The sequence below is a fragment of the Chlorocebus sabaeus genome, chromosome 10 (genome assembly GCF_047675955.1).
Source record: "Chlorocebus sabaeus isolate Y175 chromosome 10, mChlSab1.0.hap1, whole genome shotgun sequence".
Classification (NCBI taxonomy): domain Eukaryota; kingdom Metazoa; phylum Chordata; class Mammalia; order Primates; family Cercopithecidae; genus Chlorocebus; species Chlorocebus sabaeus.
The window spans coordinates 65,276,148-65,299,487 of record NC_132913.1 but is presented as its reverse complement, the minus strand read 5'-3'; the positions used below and the strand labels follow the sequence as shown (position 1 = coordinate 65,299,487).

Genomic DNA, 23,340 nt, shown 5'->3' with positions numbered 1-23,340 from the left:
TGTCCTTCCTGTTGCATTATATCAAGAGGCACATGGTGTTAACTTTTCTTCTTAACAGTGATGCTAAGTTTACTTGTTTGAGGTGGTGTTCACCAGATTTATTCACTACAAAGACACCTTTTACCTTTGTAATAAGGAATCTTTGGGTGTGGCACCTTGAGACTATATGACTCTGCTGTTAAACAGTTTTTCACCCAATGGTATTAGCATACTTAATGACCCTTGCTTGTAAACATAATTATATTGGTAGTTGCAAAATACATACTATATAATTTTATCATTTATTTTATATATTTTAGCTGGCATTCTATAGAGAAAATTTTTATCTCCCCATATCCCATATCTTTTGGGGAGGATTTTGAAATATCATTATGTACTCATAGATTCTTTTTTCACAGAATCATTTTGACTAGAAATAAAGTAGTTCTATTTTGAACAATTTTTCACAGTGTTTAGTATATATTTCTCATGTAAGTTTCTTATATGACATTTCGTATCCTGTCTTTTTTAAATAACACATTTTCATAAATCGCATACTATAGGCTTTCCTTAAAAACACTTTTCCCCAATTTTGATACGTTGCAGTTGGGCTTAAAGTCTCTGTCTTCATTTACTATGGCAAACAACTATGGTGTTGACTTATTTTGATTTATATTCCTTTGGTGAATTAAACATGAAGTCAAATCTGTTATTGTGATTAAAAATCCATGGGGCTAAGTTCCCAGTGATAAGGTATCATACGCAGAAATAAACCTCTCTCTCCTTCTCCCTGGCAATAATGCACAGGCAGTTAATGCTTTCTTTGTCTTATTTTTAGGATCGACGATTCAATGATGAAATCGACAAGCTAACTGGATACAAGACAAAATCATTATTGTGCATGCCTATCCGAAGCAGTGATGGTGAGATTATTGGTGTGGCCCAAGCGATAAATAAGATTCCTGAAGGAGCTCCATTTACTGAAGATGATGAAAAAGTAAGATTTCATACCTTTTGTGAATTGTACTTTCTTTCTTGGTCATTGATTGCTATTCTCCTTTAAAAGACAGGAATTATGTGAATAGCTGTTGGATTAGCCCATTCATGGATCAAAGAGCTTTTTCTCATGGTATACAAAATGAAATGGGAGTTTTTCGATATTTCATAGAATGTGGTAAAATTGAAAATAATTACTTCATCTTTTTTGTAGCTCGCTTTTCATTATAAGCCTCGGTGGTATTGTTGTTGTTCCCTGGTCTTTATCTTCCTTATAAGTAAGATAAGGATCACACCACCACACATGGCCTAAGGGAAGATAGAAAATATAGGAAGATTGCTGTGTTTCAGAAACTCAGCACTTTCTCCTGTATTTTTATAACCACAGTGAAGAATTGTTTTCTCAGTTCTTATATAAAAATCCCAATAAAAACGAATGTTATTTAATTGTTATTCCAAATTGCTAATAAAAAGAACATTACTTTTGTCCCTGAAGAGTAATTGACCTTGGTGGAAGTAATGTACTTTTTGCTCTGAAATTTTAAGTTCTTTCACTAGTAGTTTATTTATCAGCTTATATTAAAAGAGAGAGTCCTCAAAGAACTGAGGTTCTGGCTTTGAAGCTTCTGCCTTTATATTGAATAAAATCTGGTTGAATATTTATAAAATTTGTGATAAAAGCAAATCTCAAATTAGTTTGTTTAAGTTTGATGACTCTCATATTCCTATTTAATTAAAAAACACTTTATAATTTAACCTTCTGGATGTGGGTTTGTTATTTGCCAATGCTAATTACAAATGCATTAAATTAATACAAATGTTCTGGCACAGAAGGTCAACATGAAATATGATTGTAAGGAAACAAGAAGGTTTTTAAGTGAAGAGAGTCCTTGATTTAGGTCATTTTTGTAGTGGAATTGAGATGGCCCAACTCTCTGTAAAGGTTTATGAATTCATAGAGCATGATAGGACCGCAAAAGATTTCTTACAATGAAGTAAACTGCTATGGCATACGAGGCACTTGTATTGGGATCATAGGAGGCACAAAGATAAATCCCAATCATGTTATGTCATCCAGGAGCTACACAAGGCAGGAGACAAGAATCATCAGCAAGTTGTTCTCAGACAGGCTGGGGGCACCTAGGAAAGAGAGGCTTGTTCTCACTTGGATCTGAAGAGGCTTCCTGGAAGAGGCAGTATTTGATCTGTCCTCTGAAGCAAAAATAGGCCTCCATCAGACAGAATCAGATGAGAAGGAGAGGACGTTATTTAGAAGTGAATATAAATGTAGGCCACCTAATTCACAATAAAGATATTTCCATGGAATGTAAGATAAAGCAGAAATTTCATTTTGTGCCATCATAGATGGCAGAGTACGGAGATGATGTGCCTCTTATACAGATTTAGATAGAAGGATTTGGGTTTTGCATCTTTCCAAACATAACCACTACATACCCATGCCATCCCCCGAACAGTTTAGTTTTTACACAGACGGTAGTCATGCCTTTGCTCTGCTGCATTCATTTAAAAGGAACTCATTATATATTTAGTTCTTATCTTTGATTCCATTTATGTTAGATTTGTTTTCTGAACTTTTCCTGATGGACTTATACCTGTGAGATAGAGCTTCATGACCTGTGAATAATTTAAAGGGAAGATCTGCACAGGACTTTGTACCTTTCTTGAGCAGCATCAATGTTTAGTTCTATTAAGAATGAGAGCCTGGGACTGAGTCCCAGCTCAGCTAATGACAGGCAGCTGCTTGGATACACAGCTCACGCTTATCTCTGACCTGAAGTTTTCTCATCTGTCAACTATACTATTCACCACTCTATAGCCAGAGAATTAAATAAGACCATCAATGAGAAATATTTTGCAAAACTCAAGAAACTAGGCAAGTGTAAAATACAATTTTTTAAAATAATTAAACTAACATTTTCCCTGTGAGTTTTAAAATATTCTTCTTAATTTGTCACTTATCCCCAAGCAACTTTTTTCTTAGATTCAACCTTATCTGAGTATTTTCTGGCTTGAAATGATATATTTTTCTCTTCTGTAGTTATCCCTTGTGCCACAGTGGCATTTTATCTTCCAGTCTCTACTATTCCCACACCTGACTTGAAAACCCTACTCTAGTTTTGCTTCTTGTAAGAAGTCCTACGAGTTTGTGCAGGTAGATTGTGTTCATGCAGGTGGCACCGGCTGGAGAGTATTTTATCTCAACAACTTCTGGATATGGTTATTGTTATTTCCTGAAAGGATCCTATATATTGTAAACCAAACAGAAAAGGTGAAGGAGAAAAGCAGAAGACCAAATCTAGAAGTGATTCACGGGAAAGTATTTCTTCCAAATAAGGGAAGACAGCAAAGTATAATGGCTGTACTGGCCATATGGTGAGTCTATTTGGGTTGAAATTACATCTCTGCCATGGCCTGAGTAACCTGGGGCAAGTTACTTACCTTCCCTGGGCCACAATATTCTCCTCTTAGAAGAGGAGTGATAGTAACACTTATCTCACAGGGCTGTAGGGAGATTAAATGAGAGAATCCGGGGAAAGCACTTGGAAGAAAACTTAGGACTTAGTAGTTCTCATGAGCGATTGTTTAGCTTTTCCTGACAGCACATGAATACATGTGAGGTATCATGTGTATCTCAGTCAGGTCTCAGTTTAAAAATTACCTTTGTCTAATTTAAGTCTATACATTCATATTAAGTGGACCCCCCAGGTTGCTGAAGGGTGGTGCTGGGAGGGTGGCACACCCAGAGAAGGATCAGAAGCTCTGCACCTCTTCCCCTATACCTCGCCCTATGTATCTCTTCATCTGGCTGTTTCTGAGTTACAACCTTTTACAATAAACTGGTATTCTGTATGAGATATTGGATATACAAATGGACAATGACCAGTCCATGCATAACGATAGACCCACATTCTCTTCAGCAAGCAGCTTAGAAGGCCAAATCACAGTCTCTGTAGCAATCAGCCTAACACAGCCAGGATTTGGTCAATGACTGCCACCTTCCCTATTTTTTTGCTCTCATCATGCCCTCCACTTCTGCATACTTACAACTCAGAGCCACTGAGAGAAAAGCCAAATATATTCTCTGAACTCATTACCTAAAATGTCGTGCTTCTGGTTACCTGCCTTCAGCTTCCCCATGCCAACAACCTCCACTCAGAACATACCTAAAGTCTTCTATTTTTTTCACCATAAAACTTGTGCACTCCCCTTTGAGTGTTCCAAATGCAAGCGATGGTGGCTGTCTTCCTTGTTATAGCACGATCTGAATAAATAACCTCTGTTTTTCTCATTTAAAGACAAATTTTTATTAAACACAATCTATATGCCAGATGCTCCTCCCATGTTGGGATTTCTCCAGTTGAAAGGGGGATATATTTCTTTATAAGTTCATGAATCTCTTGCCTTATTAATGCAGATACTGTTTTACTTGGTTATACAAGGTTATGCTTATATGTAGTAATTTGCATTCTACGTTTTAAGCCAGGTATTTCTTACATATGTGTCCACATACGGATATATTCTACATTTGTCATTTTGGGAGATCATAAAATTTTCTTCCTTTCTTTTTCTACAGAGCCTCGTTTGCTTAGTCACTGTCCTATTAGTGAGAATTTGGATTTTTTCCCCCCTGTGTTTCACTAATACAAATAGCCCCTGAATGAACATCTTGAACAAATTACCTTTCTCTTTTGTATTATTTCCTTGAGGGTATATTCCAAAGACTGAAATTACTGAGTCAAAGGGCAAGAAAAGTTTTATAGCTCTCATTCCATGTTATAGATAGCTTTTTGAAATATTGAGCCCATTTACAGTGGTAGCAGTTTGTGTACCTAATTTCTCAGAGCTCTGCCAACTTCATTCACTTCACATTTTAAAACTCAAATTAGTTTTCCTTGGTCAGTCAAGCAGACTTCAGAAAACCTTCTCCCATGTTCAATAGCATAAACTGCAGCAACCAAAGTAATTTCAGTGTTGCCTACAAGTAAGAAAACAAGGAAGCAAAAAGGAAGCCATGTCGTGAGTGTTAAATGAGAGGCTCTGGAGTCAGAAAGTCACCAAGGCAGGTTCACGTCTTTGCTCTGCTGTTTATTAACTGAGTGACCTTCAGCAAGTGGCTGCATCTCTCTAGCCTCAGAACCTCCATCACAGGGTTGTTGTGTGGAGTAAAATAGATAATAGATGTAAAGTGCTTAGGGTAGCACTTATTATCAATAAATGAGCCTGATGAAAGTTCACCATATATTTCAAAGCCAGATTAAAGTAATTTGAACCCTCTTCATAATTTTACTTTATACACATAACTGCCATGTCATCATTCACATGGGCAGTGGTAAATTTGTTGCACATTAGCATAATATGATTTGTATGTCCTGATATCTTAAAATGTCAGCGTCTAGAGACCATAAGTTACGTTCTGTATAATTTCAAAACATTTTGTAATATGGAAATCAGTAAATCATTTGACTGAGATAAATTAAAAATTAAATGTGGTATACTCATTTCTGGGCTATTTATGTACCTAACATAATTGTGCATAGGACCACCATATTGTGTTTCTTGAAAATTCTATACCTATAATTCAGTGGCTGTGCTACATCATGTAATACATATACCCTGTAGTAGAAGAGACTGGAAAAATCACCAGGTCCATTCCCTGCCACCTTTTCCCTCATCCAGGGCAGGAAACTTTACCTGACAGATAGTCATCCAGCCTCTGCCTGAAAGCTTCCCTTTTAATGACTTTAAAATCCTCATGCTCTTTAAAGTTCTTGGATAATTAGCAATAATTTATCAGCAGTGGTGAGAGTTTGTATGAAATATAGCCTACTGTATTCACATATTAATAATTTAAGTTCCATACTGACAAATTACTAGTTTGATAATTCACGTTGAAAGTACACACAAAGGCAGACCATGCAGGAGAGATGATTGGAATTTTCTGGTTCACTTTGTGAGTTTCAAACAAATGTTCCTATTTTTCAGGAATATGTATAAACTAGTTGAATTAGGTGGTATGACTAGACTCTTTGCATTCAATTAAGTCATTACTTTGTTATTCCTGGGTGAGTGAAGGAAGGTATTATTTTGGAGAATAAAATAATGAGACCTGGATAGGAGGAAACATTTGTGATCTATTAAGATGTGTGGGTGCGGTAGCATGAACCTGGGAAATGAAAATGAGCAAGGGCTCTTATCTGCCTTCCCAGGTTCCTATACCTCTGCCCTAAAAGTGTCATTTCATATTGCAGTGTTCCATAAAGTATGATATATTTATTGCAGGTACTTTCCAACAGCCAATGTATTAGCAGCTGTGGTTTGAAGTTCTTCTTTGGCTAATCTCTATAGATATTTTTTAGCCCTGGTCACCTCTCTTCAGCTCATGATTCGGAATGTTTGGTTACCCTGCTGCTCTCCTTCATGCTGACATGTTCCACCACCCCATAGAGCTGGGATGCAACCAACTTGAGCTTGGTTGCTGAGGGGCTGGCTGTGTTCCAGGAGCTTGTTACTGGTGATGCTGCCCTGCCAACTGGTGTTGAGGATGGTGCCTGAATGATGCTAATGAGTCTCTGCAGAAGCAGGAGTTTTGTTATCAGCAACAGGCCTGAGACTCACAGCCAGATAATAGGGAATAGGGAGAATTTTATAAATTCTTAGCCTCACATTTCTAATAGTGTGAGGAGAATGTTTAGGATTCATGAGATGTCAAAGGTACACAACGTATTTAAGTTTACTGTAGTAATGAGGGGGATATTGACTGTGTCATGCTGAGAAGGGGCAACAAATTGATGACCCCAGAAGACTGAATGCAGTTCACACATGTATGATTTGCATGGGATTTGACTGGCATAGAATTGATTTTTTTAAAAAATTAGATTACCTTTAGACATGGCTGCAAGCTATAGTACTACTATAATAGCCAACCCTCAGACAACTAATCAGCTTAATAAAGTCAATTTCATGGGAGCAAAGACAGATTTCTTCTGTCATCTTATGAATAGTTTCTACTAAAGGTACTTTTCAAAGGTACTTTTTGAATAGTTATTTTTTAAAAATATTGTTATGAACATGAATAGTGGTATTACAACAACTCTGCCAGGCAACTTTTTTATGTTTCATATCAATTCACCATTGTCTTTATAAAAGATACACAAATGCTAAAAAAAAATTAACTAATTATTTAAAAATACTCTTTGTGTTCTCATTTCATTTTTTTTTCCTTTTTTGTCTCCGTTCCAACTAAGTTAGATTTTTGAATCTGTTGAAATAAAACTATAATTAAGCCCAGGTGAGATGGCTCACACCTGTAATCCCAGCACTTTGGGAGGCCGAGGCGGGCAGATCACGAGGTCAGGAGTTTGAGACCAGCTTGGCCAACATGGTGAAACCCTGTCTCTACTAAAGATACAAAAAAAATGTAGCCAGTGTGGTGGTGCGCGCCTGTAATCCCAGCTACTTGGGAGGCTGAGGCAGGAGAATTGCTTAAACCTGGGAGGCAGAGGTTGCAGTGAGCCAAGATTGTGCCATTGTACTCCAGCCTGGGTGACAGGGCGAGACTCTGTCTCAAAAAAAAAAAAAAAAAATCTATGATTAAAAGTCAATCGTTAGCAAAAAGGTTTTAAAAGTCCTGGCAGATGGCTCATGATTTCATTATATTTGATCAATAAGACTGCAGTCCTGGAATAATTTGGATTGAATCCCATAACTCATTAATTCCAATATTTTATCTATATTTAAATGATCTACTCACTGCACTATTTGCCTTTTAACAGCTATTACCCAGGCTCCATATGATCACTGTGAAACTATAATTTGTTCACTAATTTGTTTGTGTTTTATGTGTTCACTCGACTATATCTGACTGAGTGGTTCAAAAACAACCAAGATTCTTCTTTATCATAATCCATCCAACTGTTTACAAAGAATGTTAAAATCTGGAACTCAAGTGGCACTACAGTTTTCTACCAAAAATAAACCAGTTTCTGTAATTCAGTAATAGCTTTAGAAGGCCAATATAGTTCAGAGAAAAATGAAATCAAGAATTACATTGAAAACAGAGACCATTAAGTTCTCTAAATATGTTTCATTAATTATTTTGCTCATTTTTCTGAAAACCTTCCTGCCTTATCAATAAAAAGCATTCACTTCTCTTCTTATAATTGAATCTTAACATAGATGTAGTGGGAATAAAATAATTGAAATAAAATTTATGGAACACTCTGGCAAAGATGCTGTGGTAGATGAAGTTGGAGTTACAAGGAAGAAGCAAGCACTGGCCCTGCCTTGAGAGAACTGAAGTCTTTCTCATTCACTCTTCTAAAATGCTGCCAAGACAGAGGCAGAAAGTAATGTATAATACTGTCAAGCATACTTTCATTCTTTACTAAGAGAAACAGGTTATGTTTGGAATTCAACATCTTTGGTTGGAACACATTGACTTCCCCCCGCCTTGTTTTGATAGAAATGGAATTAAGTGAAAGTAGTCTTTTCTGTAGTCTTCAAATTTTATAATGCTGTTTGTTTTTAATTTAATCCCATTCAGTTATTTAGTTGTTATACACTGACATTAACTGCTGTATGTTATGACTTTTTTCAATAATTTTGTTCTTTCAGGGCTAGAAATAAACTTAAAAAAACAACAACCACCAAGATTTGTGGGAAAACTATTACCAACACAGTACCTGCCAGAACTCAGGTTAAACTTCAGGCTTTTTTTTTTTTTTTTTTTTTTTCTATTGGAGCAATATTGCCATGGTGTCGTGGCTCTGGTCTTTTCCTCTTCTTTAGGCAGAGTCTAACTTTGGGGTAAAAAGGCAAATCTGCTTGCCAGGGTCCAGCTTAGGGGTTAACATTCAACAAAAACTGGTCTACCCTGCCACTGATTTTGTCTTGGGCTTCCCACTCCCATACTTTTTGTTATATTCTTATCTAATTGCATGGAATTCTCATTTCCACCCTTCTTTTAAAGCCAAATTCTGTCATCTCAGACCTAAGTAGGCACTATTCCAAAAGTGATTATTGCTTGTCTTTAATAGTGTTTCCTAATATTTTATAGTTTGACATTTTTTCCAGATGTCCCCAAAAGATTGCAGTTGAATTTTGACTAACATTTATTAAGAAAATATATAATGATCAAATATTAAGGAATTTAAGGAAACAGTAACAATAATTGAACAAAATGAAGGACGATACCTACGTAGTGTATTTTAAAATTCCAAATGCAGATAATGCTTGGTATGCATGTGGATTTACAGGCCCCTTGCACCAGAAATTCCAGTGTCTTCCTGATGGCTAATATACTGGCATTTGTAATTTCCTGCTTCCCTAGCTCTTCTTTTTGTTTCTAAGAGTTACCAAGGAAATGATAAATGCTTAATTGCAACATCCTTCTTTCCATCTCTTTCCACATACTCAGCAGGATCTAGGTAAGGTAGTTTGCAGTTATCAGGAACATGAAAAATAAATGAACTTAGTAAGTTATAGGGCTCTTACTGTTACAGTGCTGAATGTGGAGGACTTTGCATGACCATTGATCTGCGTACTATTTTTAATAGCTATATAGTGTTCCATTTGTGCGGAAAAACTATTCATTCATTCACTGTTTATTGCATTTCTACTTAGTAGACAGTATCACATTTGAGACACGGTTCCAAATGCTGAAGTTAAACTGATGAATTAGGCAGACAAAAATTCTTGCCCTCTCAGAGTTTACATTCTAGTGATAAAAACAGACAACAAACAAAGTAAATATATAAGTATATAATGTAATTTCAAGTAGTGATTAGATACATAATTTTTTTAAGAGATGGGGCTTGCTATGGTACCCACGCTTATCTTGAACCCTTGGGCTCAAGCAATCCTCCCACCTCGGCCTCCCAGAGTGCTGGGATTACAGGCATGAGCCACCATGTCTGGCCAGGATACGTAATTTTTATAATTTAGATTATTCAATTTTTCTGTAGCTTTTATTTATGTGAATGAGCTTAATTAGTCTAGGTGATATCAAAAGGGCTAGCAGTAAAGTAGGATCTTTCACTAGGAAGCAAGATTTGGTCCAGAGCTGTTGCTCAAATAACTATGATAAATTGTGACTGACTCTTCAACAGAATCTTACTTTTTTTCCCCTTTACTCCAGGTGTTCATGTAAAGTGCGAACACCTGGAGGAAAGGGGACTCAACTCAGTTACTGAGTTCATTTATTTTTCATGTTCCTGATAACTGCAGACTACCTTACCTAGATCCTGCAGAGTATATGGAAACCCCTCTAGGCTGCCTTAGGCACTAAAATTTGAAGTTCAAGAAAGTATTGTCTTATTATTATGTTCGCCCCAAGTCACTTTTTCTTGTATCTTCCTATGAGTATTAAGTTGTAACCACAATTTCTGTTTGCCATCCCCTGAACTGGGGAAGTTAAGAGACTGGATGACAATAACCTGACATAGCCAGGTTGTAGATATGCATCATAGTGCTGAGCAGACAGGACTCTGGCACATCTAGGAGGAAAAATTTGGGGGGTAAGGAGAGCTCGGTGCGTTCTGATATCAGGGACTGATACATCCATAGCTCTTAATGCTGGCAGGACTTGAAACAGTATTTTAGTTAAGCCACTTCTAAAAGTGCAAAATGACAAAGAACTGTCTTATAAACTCTTCTCGATTTGTTTAGGACTCGGACAGGAGAGAACGATTTGCAGTTGTAGATTAGAAGTAAATTTGTTGGCAGGCAAAATTTTTATTAAAGAACTAGAATGGGATGTGGTGAATTCTTGTTTACTGGAGATTTCAAATTAAGACAGATAACAGTCTTCTTTGAATAACGAGGTTAGTGTTATTTGAATAAAATAGCAAGGTTGCTTTTCTTTTCATCTTAGAATGCTGAAATACTTGAATCTGAATTTTTAAAAATTAAATTCCTTTCTGACAAAAAGTAAAATTTAATAGAATCTAAGTATATTTGTCTATCTTTGAATTGGGTGTCTCTGCCTTTCTTGGATTTTCTTTTCCTTTTCTTTGGTGATAAGATTATTTCCTAATTTTAAAAGTAATATGAGCTTATTATAGAAAATTTGAAAAATACAAAAAAAGGAAAAATTAGTATCACCCATAATCCTAACTTACAGAGATAATACTGTTAAATTCTTGGTTTATTTACTTATATTTATTTATTTTTACCTGTAAATAAAGATGTGTTTTAAAAATTTGCATAAAGTAGTATACACAGTATTTTAGCATGCTTTCAGTAATTCTTCAAAGATATAATTTACATGTTTGCCTTATTTTCCACCATGTAATTATACAATAGTTTATTTAATCATTTTATTTCTTAACATTTAGGTTGTTTCAAAAATCACATTCTTACATAATTACAAATAATATCTTTACAAATAAGTCTTAGACTATGTCTTAGAATAGCCATTAGGTTGATCTATTAAATTGCTGAAGTTAGAAATCATTAAAAAACAATAACGGCTCTGTACATACACAACTATGTGGTAGATAGTTTAATATTTTCATTTTCCTCAATTTTGTACTTTCCTGACAAAACATTTTAAAATTTATGGTTGTTTATTATATTTTCCTCAACTGAGGATGAAAAGAAGGTGAGGATTAGTCTAATTTTAGCATTTTTCTTGCTTTAAAAAGTTGTGCCTCAAATCAGAATTTGCAAATAGCATTTAATTGCACTGAGTGATAAAGTGAGGTGTTCCAGTGTGAATTACCCTGCAGCCTACTTAGAGCATTTTTCTGTGTATAGCAAAATTGATGGAGTATGCTGATTAAATGAAGCCACATCATATTTCTTGTTGGAGAATTTCAAATATAATGTAACTGTGATATACTTTGTAGTTTCTATTTTTAACAATATGTAGTGATTTTAAAAATCTACTTGGATATTTATTTTTTCCCTTTCTTCTTTTCTGAATTGAAGGTAGAAATGAAACCATTTTTTGGTTATTTCCCATTATTTCCTTTTATTTCTCCCACGTGTGCCCTGGATAATATCCTGGCTGGATAAGAGTGTAGGTTATTTTCACTGGCAGATTCTGATTCCACTGCCAATCAACAGAAGAGCATTTCCCCCACCGCTTTCATATTCTGCACACTCTACTTAGAAATGAGAAAAGGTCTCAAAGGTAGGCAAGACTATATTACCAAAGCAGGCAGCAAGGTCCCCCAAGGGAGGGCTCAAGCTGAAGTGAGAGTGTGTTAAGAGGGGGAGAAAGTAATGAGTGGTTTTGAAAAATGAGGTTATGTAAGTTAGAGCTACCCAGAGATGCTTTGAAGGTCTGTTAGACACAGTTCTTGAAAGGGGGTTTAAATAAAACTAAAATATAATAGCAAATTCTCTCACTGAAGAGAATTTAAAATGATACCTCACAAGAATTAATTGACACCATCAGAAGGCTGGAACGGGTTTTAACCATCCAAAAAGTGTGCTTGGTGTTTTGGAAGAATTGCTCTCCATAGCATATAATAAGTGGCTGTGGGAAATCAATACCTTTTATTTAAAGGTGCCTCCCAATGTTTAATAGCATTGGGTAGCATCACAGTGTCTGGGCAGTTTCAACTCCATTCTAGTGCTTGGTTATTTGGTGTACTTCATTTACAAAAAAACCTATCCATATCTGTCTTCTTTCTTTCTCTTAAAAAAGTTTCTGATTAATTTTGGAAAGCTGTAATATCGATATCAATTTTGTTTGTCCTAATGTCTCAGTGATACTTGTGATGTAGTGTAACTGAAATTTGTTATAGATGTTCCACTTTCTATTTCCAAACCCGGAGTGAGGCATCAGAATAAGTCTTCAGTTATTCTCCCTTGTCGTGAAGACAGAGAACCATGATCCTTGGATGAACCTATAAATGCCCCTTGCTTCTTTTCAGAGGTTAAATTTATTTTTAAATCTCAGCTTAACACTTTGACATGATTCCCATCATGTTTAGAACAGTCACAGGACATGGTGGGCGTTTTGCTGTTCTTATTCTTTTAACCTCTGAAACAGGGTGGCAGGAATTACTGTCTCCATGAGAATGAAAATATATTTTGCACTAGATCTAGAGTGCCTATTAAGATTTGATCCTGATGCTGTGGCTTGTTGCTATGGATGTTTCCATTGTTTTACACTTTAAAGAGCCATCTAGTTGGGTGTAATAGTGCAGGTAGTGGGCTTGGAGAAGTTCCGAGGTGGCGGTGACTCCGGCAAGGACAAGGATAGCGGGAGCAGGCCCTGGGCTTGTTGCTCACCTTGCCGATGGTAGAGGAGCTTTATGGCAACTATGGCATCATGGCTGATGCCACAGAACAAGTAGGCCAGTGTAAAGATGCCTATCAAGTGATACTGGATGGTGTGAAAGGTGGTACTAAGGAAAAACGATTAGCAGCTCAATTTATTCTGAAATTCTTTAAGCATTTTCCAGAATTGGCTGATTCTGCTAACAGTTAGACTTCTGTGAGGATGAAGATGTATCTATTCGATGTCAAGCAATTAAAGAATTGCCTCAATTTGCCACTGGAGAAAATCTTCCTTGAGTGGCAGATATACTAATGCAACTTTTGGAGACAGATGACTCTGCAGAATTTAACCTAGTGAACAATGCCCTGTTAAGTATATTTAAGATGGATGGAAAAGGGACTTTAGTTTCGTTGTTCAGCCAAATACTTCAAGGAGAGGACATTGTTAGAGAACGAGCAATTAAGTTCCTTTCTACAAAACTTAAGACTTTACCAGATGAAGTCATAACAAAGGAAGTGGAAGAGCTTCTACTAACTGAATCCAAACCAGTCCTAGAAGATGTGACTGATGAAGAATTTGCTCTATTCATGAAATACTGCCTGGGTTAAAAAGCTTACAGACAGTAAGTGGAAGACAGCAACTTATAGAATTGGTGGCCGAACAGGACAACCTAGAACAGACCTCCAATCCCTCTGATCCTGACTGTGTGGACAGGCTCTCACAGTGCACTCGGCAGGCAGTACCTTTCTCTAAAACTGTCCATTCCATAAGGTTTGTGACATATTTCTGTGAGCAGGTTCTCCCTAGCCTTGGTATCTTAACTATCCCAGTGGAAGGTCTTGATATACAGTTGGAGGTATTGAAATTGTTGGTGGAGATGAGTTCATTTTGTGGTGACATGGAAAAACTGGAAACAAATTTAAGGAAACGATTTGATAAGTTATTGGAATACATGCCCCTCCCTTCAGAAGAAGCAGAAAATGGAGAGAATGCTGGTGATGAAGAGCCCAAGCTACGGTTCAGTTATGTGGAATGTTTGTTGTACAGTTTTCACCAGTTGGGCTGAAAACTTCAGATTTCTTGACAGCCAAACTGAATGCAGAAAAACCCAAAGATTTCAAAATCAGGCTGCAATACTTTGCACAAGGCCTGCAAGTTTATATTAGACAACTTCGCTTAGCTCTCCAGGGTAAAACGGGTGAGAACAGAAGAGAACGGAAAACAGAAGAGAACTAGATTAAAGTTGTTGCATTGAAAGCAACAAACAATATCAATGTTTTAATCAAGGATCTCTTCCACATTCCTCCTTCTTGTAAGAGCACAGTAACACTGTCCTGGAAACCTGTATGAAGGGTTGAGATTGGGCAAAAGAGAGCCAGTGGATATGCAACTTCAGGTTCACCACCCAAGAAATCTCCAGCAGTACAAAAAAGAGATGCCAGGCAGATTTATAATCCTCCCAGTGAGAAATATAGCAGCAATTTGGGCAACTTTAATTATGAGAGGAGCCTTCAGGGAAAGTAGAAGTGGCCGCGGTTGGGGAACATGAGGAAATCGTAGTCATGGAAGACTCTACTGAATAAGACGTCAGCATTCTTCAGCGTAGTCATGAACTTAATATACTTGAATCCTACTATTTATTGGATTGCCAGGGATGTCCCCTTAAACAGACTGCTGCCTTCAGCTAAAATCTTAATGTTCTTTATACTTTGTATGTATCATCTACTTTTGTAACAGACCATGGTTGTGTCCAAGGCAAAACCACAGTGATCTTTTTGGATGCTTTGTCTGCAATATTGACTTGTTTTTGCAATATCATTATTCAGACTTCAAATTGTGAATCTTACTTTTAAACATCTTGATAATTTGTTGTTGATAGCTGTTCATTCTAAAATGTAGTGAAATTCAGTCTAGTTCTGCTGATAAAAATTATCGGTTTTGAAAAGTTACTGATTTTCGTCTTCCCTCTGTCTTAGTTTTTTGCCCAATATATAGAGAAGAGTAACTGTAAATCTTAACATTTTGTTTTTATTGTTTAATAAAGCTGCTAGGCAGTGGTACAACATTCCTACCTAGTATCATAAGAGCACAATATTTACATAGCTTTCTTAAAATGTAGGAATGACATTACATTTTTCGGAGAAAGTTGCTTTGCACTGCTTACTTAACTCTTTTCCATATATTGTGATACAAACTTTTGAATATGGAATCTTACTATTTGAATAGAAATGTGTATGTGTAAGATACATAAATACATAAGCATATATGTGTGTGCATATGTGTGTATACATACATACATACATATATACACACATGTGTATATATACATACATACATACACATGTGTATATATACATACACATATGTGTATATATATACATACACATATGTGTATATATACATACATACACATATATACATATATACACATATGTGTGTATATATATGCTGTGAAACTTGACTACACAACATGAATCACTTTTTTAAATTCCAGGAATGGGTAGTCTGACACGGTGATTATCTTTTTGAGGCTGAATCTGTTATTAACTTGTTATTTAGGCTTTTACTTCCAGTAGCAAAGGATTCTAAGTCAGTTGCACTTATGTGATTATTGTTATTTAAAACTAAAAATAAAGGCTGTATTTTCTTTTTTTTTTTTTTTTTCCCAGACAGAGTTTCACTCTTGTTGCCCGGGCTGGAGTGCAATAGCGAGATCTCGGCTCACTGCGACCTCCACCTCCCAGGTTCAAGCGATTCTCCTGCCTCTGTCTTCCAAGTAGCTGGGATTATGGGCACCCATCACCACACCCAGCTAATTTTTGTATTTTTAGTAGAGATGGGATTTCACCATGTTGGCCAGGCTGGTTTCAAACACCTAACCTCAGGCAATCCACCCGCTTTAGCCTCCCAAAGTGCTGGGATTACAGGCGTGAGCCACTGTGCCCAGCTAGGCTGCATTTTCAAAGACAAATTGGAGATTGCTATTGGTGAAATACAGCCAAAATACTGAATCTGATGTAATATAGGTTTTGACAGGAAGAGATAGTATAATTTAGAATTTGGAGATTTAATAACCATGGCTACCCAGAAAAAGTGACTTGATAACGTGGTACCAATAAGTAAGGGATGCTCTCTCAGTTTGCTTTTGCCATTTTCAAGATTTTAACTTCCCAGGTTATCAGTCAAAATTATTGTATAAGTCAGCCAATATAATTTTCAGCTTAAAACAGTGGATGGGGGGGTTTGTGAAGTGTTTAACGTCATAGACACTTTTAGTAGCATAGAGCCTTTGTTCTGCATTTGAATGTTTAGTATATTTTTGTTTTACAGTTAATCTTCCCTCCGCAAGTTTTCTATTCAAATCAAATGCTTGAATGACATTTCTAGTAGTCTGATGTATTTTTTAAGGAATAGTTTGTGATTCCAAAGCAGGTATCTTCATTACCATTACCTCTACACTGCAGAAGAAGCAAAACTCCTTTGTTAGATTTACTGCACACGTTTATGAGGAAAATAGTTCTGAAAGGCTAGAATGAAACAAGTGAGTAAAAGTTGGTCAGCTTGGCTATGGAGTGGTGGCAATAATCTCTAAACATTCTAAAAGACTATGAGTTGAACCTAAACTCACTTGGAATCCGAACAGACAAAGGACTATAAAATTGCCATTTGAAAACTGATCTGCTAATCTGGACCTCAGAGAGAGATCAGCCAGTGGCCCAAACCCATTTCAAGTACAGAAATTGTATTGAGACTACAGCTAAATAAATTTAAACATTAAGTATAATTTTTCCACTTTTCTTCTTTATAAGCATATTTGTAAACTCAAAGCTGAGCAGAGGTGACTTTACTCTCTCAAGTCTGATACTGAGTTGACTGTTTCCTTACCCCTCACTCTTCCCCTTATCTTTCCTAAGGCAATAGTGCACAACTTCAGTTATTTTTGCTTCTGAATTTGGATGAAAAACTTAATACATGGATTTTTTTTTTCTTTTTCAAGACACCTGTTTATCACCTTGTTTAAATGTAAATGTCTCCTTATGCTATTGAAATAAATTTCTTTTTGTAATTAAAAAAAGACCCATCCAGTTAAAACAACAAAACTATACAAATGATGGCAAACTTCTGATCAGCAGCATGGATTTCTTAAGTAAAAGAAAATGGGAAACCAAACTGCTTCTTATGTTCTTGTCTTCAAATGGTTACCAAGGGGAAGATTATGCACAGATCATTGGGTCAAGTAAGGGTTATTGTTCCCTCAGCAATGCACATTGTAATAAGTCATTCTCCTTCTTGAAATTACATCTTCACTAGGATCAGTATATAAAACACAGTTCTATTTGTGCTGGAAGTACAAGGTCACAGCCATTCACCTGGAAGGTGATCCTTCACAATTATCCCTGGGAAAAAAAACTTGGAAAAATACTCTGTGCTCTTCATGGTTCAGTGATGTAAAATGTTTGTGTCATGCTCATTATGGACATTAAAGGCAGGGAGCTTATCCAACACACAGACCTGTGGGTCTGGTGCTGTGTTTATAAAGACAGTCAACTGGAAGATGGTAGCATACATGCCATGTATACAGCTTTTTATGTTTACTCTCTTAGAAGCTGGTGGAAATATCAATCATTATAACATTTGCAGGCCAGGTGCAGTGGCTCACACCTGTAATCCCAACACTTTGGGAGGCAGAGTTAAGTGGATCACTTGAGCTCAGGAGTTCGAGACCAGCCCGCCCAACATAGTGAAATCCCATGTCTGCTAAAAATACAAAAATTAGTCAGATGTGGTGGTGGGTGCCTGTAGACCCAGCTACTCGGCAGGCTGAGGCAGGAGAATCGCTCAGGGAGGGGGAGGTTGCAGTGAGCTGAGATTGTGCCACTGCACTCCAGTTTGGGCAACAGAATGAGACTCTGCCTCAAAAAAAAAAAAATTTACATTTGCGGAGTCTAATCGTCACACATATATTAAGTCATATAATTCTCTCAATATTCTTATGAGGTAGATAAGAATTGTTAATTTTTTTCTTTATAGATGAGGTAACTGCAGTCTGTCTTGTCTAGCAAGAAGTTAATAGTGGAGCTGGAAAGTCATTGTTCTTTCCTCTCCTTTTTCCTAGCTTGTCATTTTTCATAAACAGTGCATTGACTATTCCTACTACTTAGGAAGACGGGAGCTCAAAGTAAAGAGTACCCCCATTTGATGAATTGTAAAAATGATGTCATTCAATATGTCAGAATGTACAGACAATCAATAGGAAATGTAATTCTGTTGGAAGATTATATCAATGAAGTCACAGATAATCAGGTTGCACGCTGAGTTTGTTAAAGACATAATGGCTGCACAAGCCTTATTTTATCAATCCTTACAGAAAAATGTTAAGAACCATGCACACCAAATGTACGAAAATCATAGAAAGCAAGGGGATTTTAAAAAATTACTTTATTCAAACTCTCATGTTAGAGCTAAACTTTTTTTTTTTAAATAAAAGAAGAAAAATAAAGAGGTTTCAAGATTTTAAATTATTTGCTCCAGATTGCACAATTAGAAAACCACACAGCTGAGAGTTGAATCTGTGCCTTCAAATGCTACTGTCCCCTAGCCTTACTCTCTACCATGCAGATGCTTGGCTGCCTGTGGACAGAGAGCCAGATGACAGTGGTGGTTCTACTCAGCTCTGTATGTCCTTGGTGAGCAAAACCACAATGGTAGCCCCATTTTATGAGGAGGAAAATTCTGGTTGAGAAGTGCCCCTAGAAACAAGAGTCAGTGGTGTAACTTAAGTCTCAAGTGCTTCCTTGCCTGTTTTCTCACAGATAGTAGAGTGTACCACGTTTCTGCTTGCGGAGAATCATCTATATATTTCAGCCATAAGAGTTAAGAATTAAGAAAAAAGGAGAAAAAAAAGAATATCTGTTTTCCAACTATCATTGAAGTAAAGTATATATTGTCATGTTCTTTGACAATCTTGATCATGTTGGAATCAAGTCAAAGTGCTAAGGGGTGCGGTTTTAGGCAGTCATTGTTCTGACTTTGTTAAGGCTGATATTTGGATAGATCAATGTTCTATTATGTCAAACTGAGGGATCTTTAAAAATTGTTATGTAAATCAAAAGCATGCTTAGCTGAAGTATCTTGAAAGAGTGCTTTAGCTACTTAATTATCTTCTGATGACCATTGATCTCTGGCCAAATCATTGACACAATGGGTTTAAGAATAAAGAGAACCATTGGAATAAAAGTTTATGCAGAATGTACTCTTAACCATCAGACATAGAAACATTAGTGGAAATGGATTAAGAATAGGTAGGAGACAGATACTTACTGAAGAGGCAAATAGCATGAATGGTAGAAATATTTTAGTAACTTCTGTTTACTATCTATATACATAGAACATTTTGATTCAAGTGTTTTTGATTCAGGTGTTTTGACAGTTAAAGTAAGTGGACGCCCTGGAATCTTGTTCCACACTTAAACACCATCTGATTTCTGAGCAATTTTTTATTTTCCACTGTATTAATTTATATACTGTTTGAAAGCTTTGTTAAACTTTGGTCTTGTATTACTTTTATTTCTGAGGTGAATCCTATTTGGTGGTAATGTATTATTTTGATATAATGCTGGGTTCAGTTAGCACTTAATATGAATAATGAAATTGATCTGTAGATTTTTTGGTACTATTTTTATCTCTATTGTCTTTATTAAGATTATATTAGATGTATCATTTTAGAATTAGGAAAAAAGCAGTAATATATTATTTAGTCTTTTATAATTAGGAAACCTCTAAGGGGGTATCAGGTACTCCCCCAAGGCATTATTATAAATGAGTTTTACTATAAGGGTAAATGTGTTATTTAGAGAACAGTTAGAAATTTAATTAGGGTCTCTGGTAGGACTGAAGCTGAGAATAAGAGATTGTATTCTGGCCCAAATCTCTTCCCCTCAATATGTACCCAATTAAAAAGAAACCTCAGAAAACTTATTGGAAGAAGATAATGTGCTTTATATAGATGTTTTGCAGCACTTAAAAACTCATGCCATCATAAAAATCTGGAAAAATTCTATCCTGACCAGCCATGAAAAAGTTGTTTGATGTGACTTTCTATAATTTGCTTATGAAAAGAGTATATATATTTTCATTTCCAAATGTAAGATATGTTATTATTATTATTACTATTGTTATCATCATTTTTTGAGATGGAGTCTCACTCTGTTGCCCAGGCTGGAGTGCAGTGGCATGGTCTCGACTTACTGCAACCTCTGCCTCCTGGGTTTAAGCGATACTCCTACCTCAGCCTCCCGAGTAGCTGGGATTGCAGGCGCCCGCCACCACGCCTGGCTAAGTTTGTGTATTTTTAGTAGAGAAGGGGTTTCACCATGTTGGCCAGGCTGGTCTCAAACTCCTTACCTCATTATCCACCCGCCTCGGCCTCCCAAAGTGCTGGGATTACAGGCATGAGCCACCGTGCCTGGCCCGATATATTATATTTTACTTTTTTGAGAGAAGAGTCTTACTCTGTCGCCCAGGCTGGAGTGCAGTGGCACAATCTTGGCTCACTGCAACCTCTGCCTTCCAGGTTCAAGCGATTCTCCTGCCTCAGCCTCTCAATCCCGAGTAGCTGGGATTACAGGTGTACACCACCAGACCCAGCTAATTTTTGTATTTTTAGTAGAGATGGTGGTTCTACCATGTTGGCCAGGCTAATCTCAAACTCCCAATCTTAAGTAATCTACCCATGCTGGCCTCCCAAAGTGCTAGGATTACAGGCATGAGTCACCGTGCCCAGCCAAGATATATTTTAAATACTTTTTCTTTATTTTATTTATTTATTTAAGATGGAGTCTCACTCTGTTGCCCTGGCTGGAGTGCAGTGGCGTGATCTCAGCTCACCACAACCTCCGCCTCCTGGGTTCAAGCGATTCTCCTGCCTCAGCCTCCTGAGTAGCTGGGACTACAGGTGCGCACCACCATGCCCAGCTAATTTTTGTATTTTTAGTAGAGACGGGGTTTCACTATGTTGGCCAGGCTGGTCTCGAACTCCTGACCTTGTGATCTGTCCACCTCCACCTCCCAAAGTGCTAGGATTACAGGCGTGAGCCACCACAACCCGCCTTTCTTTTTTTTTTTTTTTTTGAGACAGAGTTGCTCTGTTGCCCAGGCTGGAGTGCAATGTTGTGATCTCGGCTCACTGCAACCTCCGCTTCCTGTGTTCAAGCAATTCTCTTGGCTCAGCCTCCTAAGTAGCTGGGATTACAGGCTCACACCACCACACCCAGCTAATTTTTGTAATTTTAGTAGAGATGGGGTTTCACCATGTTGTTCAGGCTGATCTTGAACTCCAGACCTTGTGATCCGCCTGCCTCAGCCTCCCAAAGTACTGGGATTACAGGTGTGAGCCACCGTGCCTTGCCTTAAATACTTTTTGAAACTTTCCCACCCCCCCCACCCCCTGCCACAGATACTTGTAACTCTGAAAAATTACTGCTATAAATTTTGAAAGTAAAAATTGTTAAGTTCTGTTATTGATCAACCACATTATTAAAAGGCAAAAATAAGTGAGTGTTAAAATTGTAACATTAAAGCAGGAACCACAAAGTCTGATATGCAGAAAATTCCATATACAAGTGAATTTTCATCAACTAGGCAGTTATCTGATGGAAACAATTTATGTTTCCTTCTGAAAAGAGTACGTGGTTACTAATCATGTAACTTGTACTAGGTGAATCCTTACTCTACCTCTATCCTTACCTATCCCCGTTGGTGCTGGGACGAGGCTTATCAAAGGAAAAAGTATGCTGGTTCTGCATATTATTATTATTTAAAGAAATTGAAACTGTAGTGAGTGGTGTGAATTTTAGGTTGGATTCAAATGTCACATAGTCAATTCTCTTTCTCTTTCCCCCTTTTCTCCCTTCATTTCCATCTTGTTTCTTAAAGGATTTGAGACATGTGATGGAAAATATTGGAATATTAATAAACTTTCATGGCCGGATAATGTGATAAGCTAGGAATTCTTAAGGAGTTTTTTGATTTTTGGTTTTTATTTATTTTTTTCAATGCTAGGATGTGATGGTAATTTCCGACTACTTTTTGTCTTGACCAGAATGTGTCATTGATCCACTCTTTCTGGCATGAGGTGAGGTTGGAGGATTCTGGTGGACTCCTGGTGTTTAGATAAATGCTCCTAACCTCAGGTTGAAGGAATTTCAGATGAGGAGCAGTGACTAACTGAGCATGTACTTCTTGATTCCTGCCAACCAGGAAAGCTATTCTCTCTCAAAATTGGGACATTCATTAACTGCGGTGAAGATCCTTGCTAACACATAAGTATAACTATTAGGATTGCATCCCCAGTGCGTAGTGAGTGGAGTCATTTCCCCACTGTGTCAATGGCATCAATCCCTAGTTTGTGCATAAAGGAATTCACAGAAAAAATATCCTCTGTTTGACAGGGGAAATGAGCATTCATTTCCTTTCTTATTTGTAGCTTGCCTCTGAGTCTGATAGAAAGATTTGGCTCTATGCAGAGTATTCTTTCTGGACTTTGTTCATACTGTGCTATGATTAATAGCTTTTCATCATAACCACATCCAGAATTGGTATTGCTTTAGGAAACAGCATTCCACATCTCTAGTGAATTGCTTATCTTTCTTGAAAAGGAGTAGATTGCTCATATTGTCACTCTTGTGTATTTTCTGATGTAATGAGGGGACTAAGGCTATCAATTGCTTTAGACTGTATGACGGTATTGAAGACCACTTAACAGAATGCTGAGTAATACAACTGAATCAGAGTCATCTCACCAAAAAGTTGAGCGTGTGTATGTAGAGCTTTGAATGCAGTTAGCAGGCAAGCCTATTTTGCCATCCTCTCTGAGATATAATACCAAAATTTTGTAGACAGAAGTGATACATTTTTATGTACAGATAACACACATATCTTGATGCATCTAGAAACCCTGATTAGTTTTGAGCAAAGTCAAAGTAACGGGACTACAGAAGACCTCACAAAGGTTTCAGAGGACTCAGTTTCAATGCACATTTCTTGCTGCCTGTATACCTGTCATATGACCAGGCTTTCCACAGCTGCTCTCAGTGGCCCTCAGCTTGGCTCAT

At 37.0% G+C, this 23,340-nt stretch overlaps 1 protein-coding gene and 1 pseudogene across 1 annotated transcript in view; both read left to right on the top strand.

Annotated features, from left to right (window-relative positions):
* PDE11A (phosphodiesterase 11A) overlaps positions 1-23,340 on the top strand; it is a 455,494-nt gene that overhangs the window by 61,976 nt on the left and 370,178 nt on the right. Inside the window, exon 2 of the mRNA XM_073019839.1 lies at positions 818-976. Coding sequence (XP_072875940.1) covers positions 818-976 — 159 coding nt within the window. The remainder of the gene's footprint in view (positions 1-817; positions 977-23,340) is intronic.
* On the top strand, positions 6,155-14,601 carry LOC103217400 (apoptosis inhibitor 5 pseudogene; annotated as a pseudogene).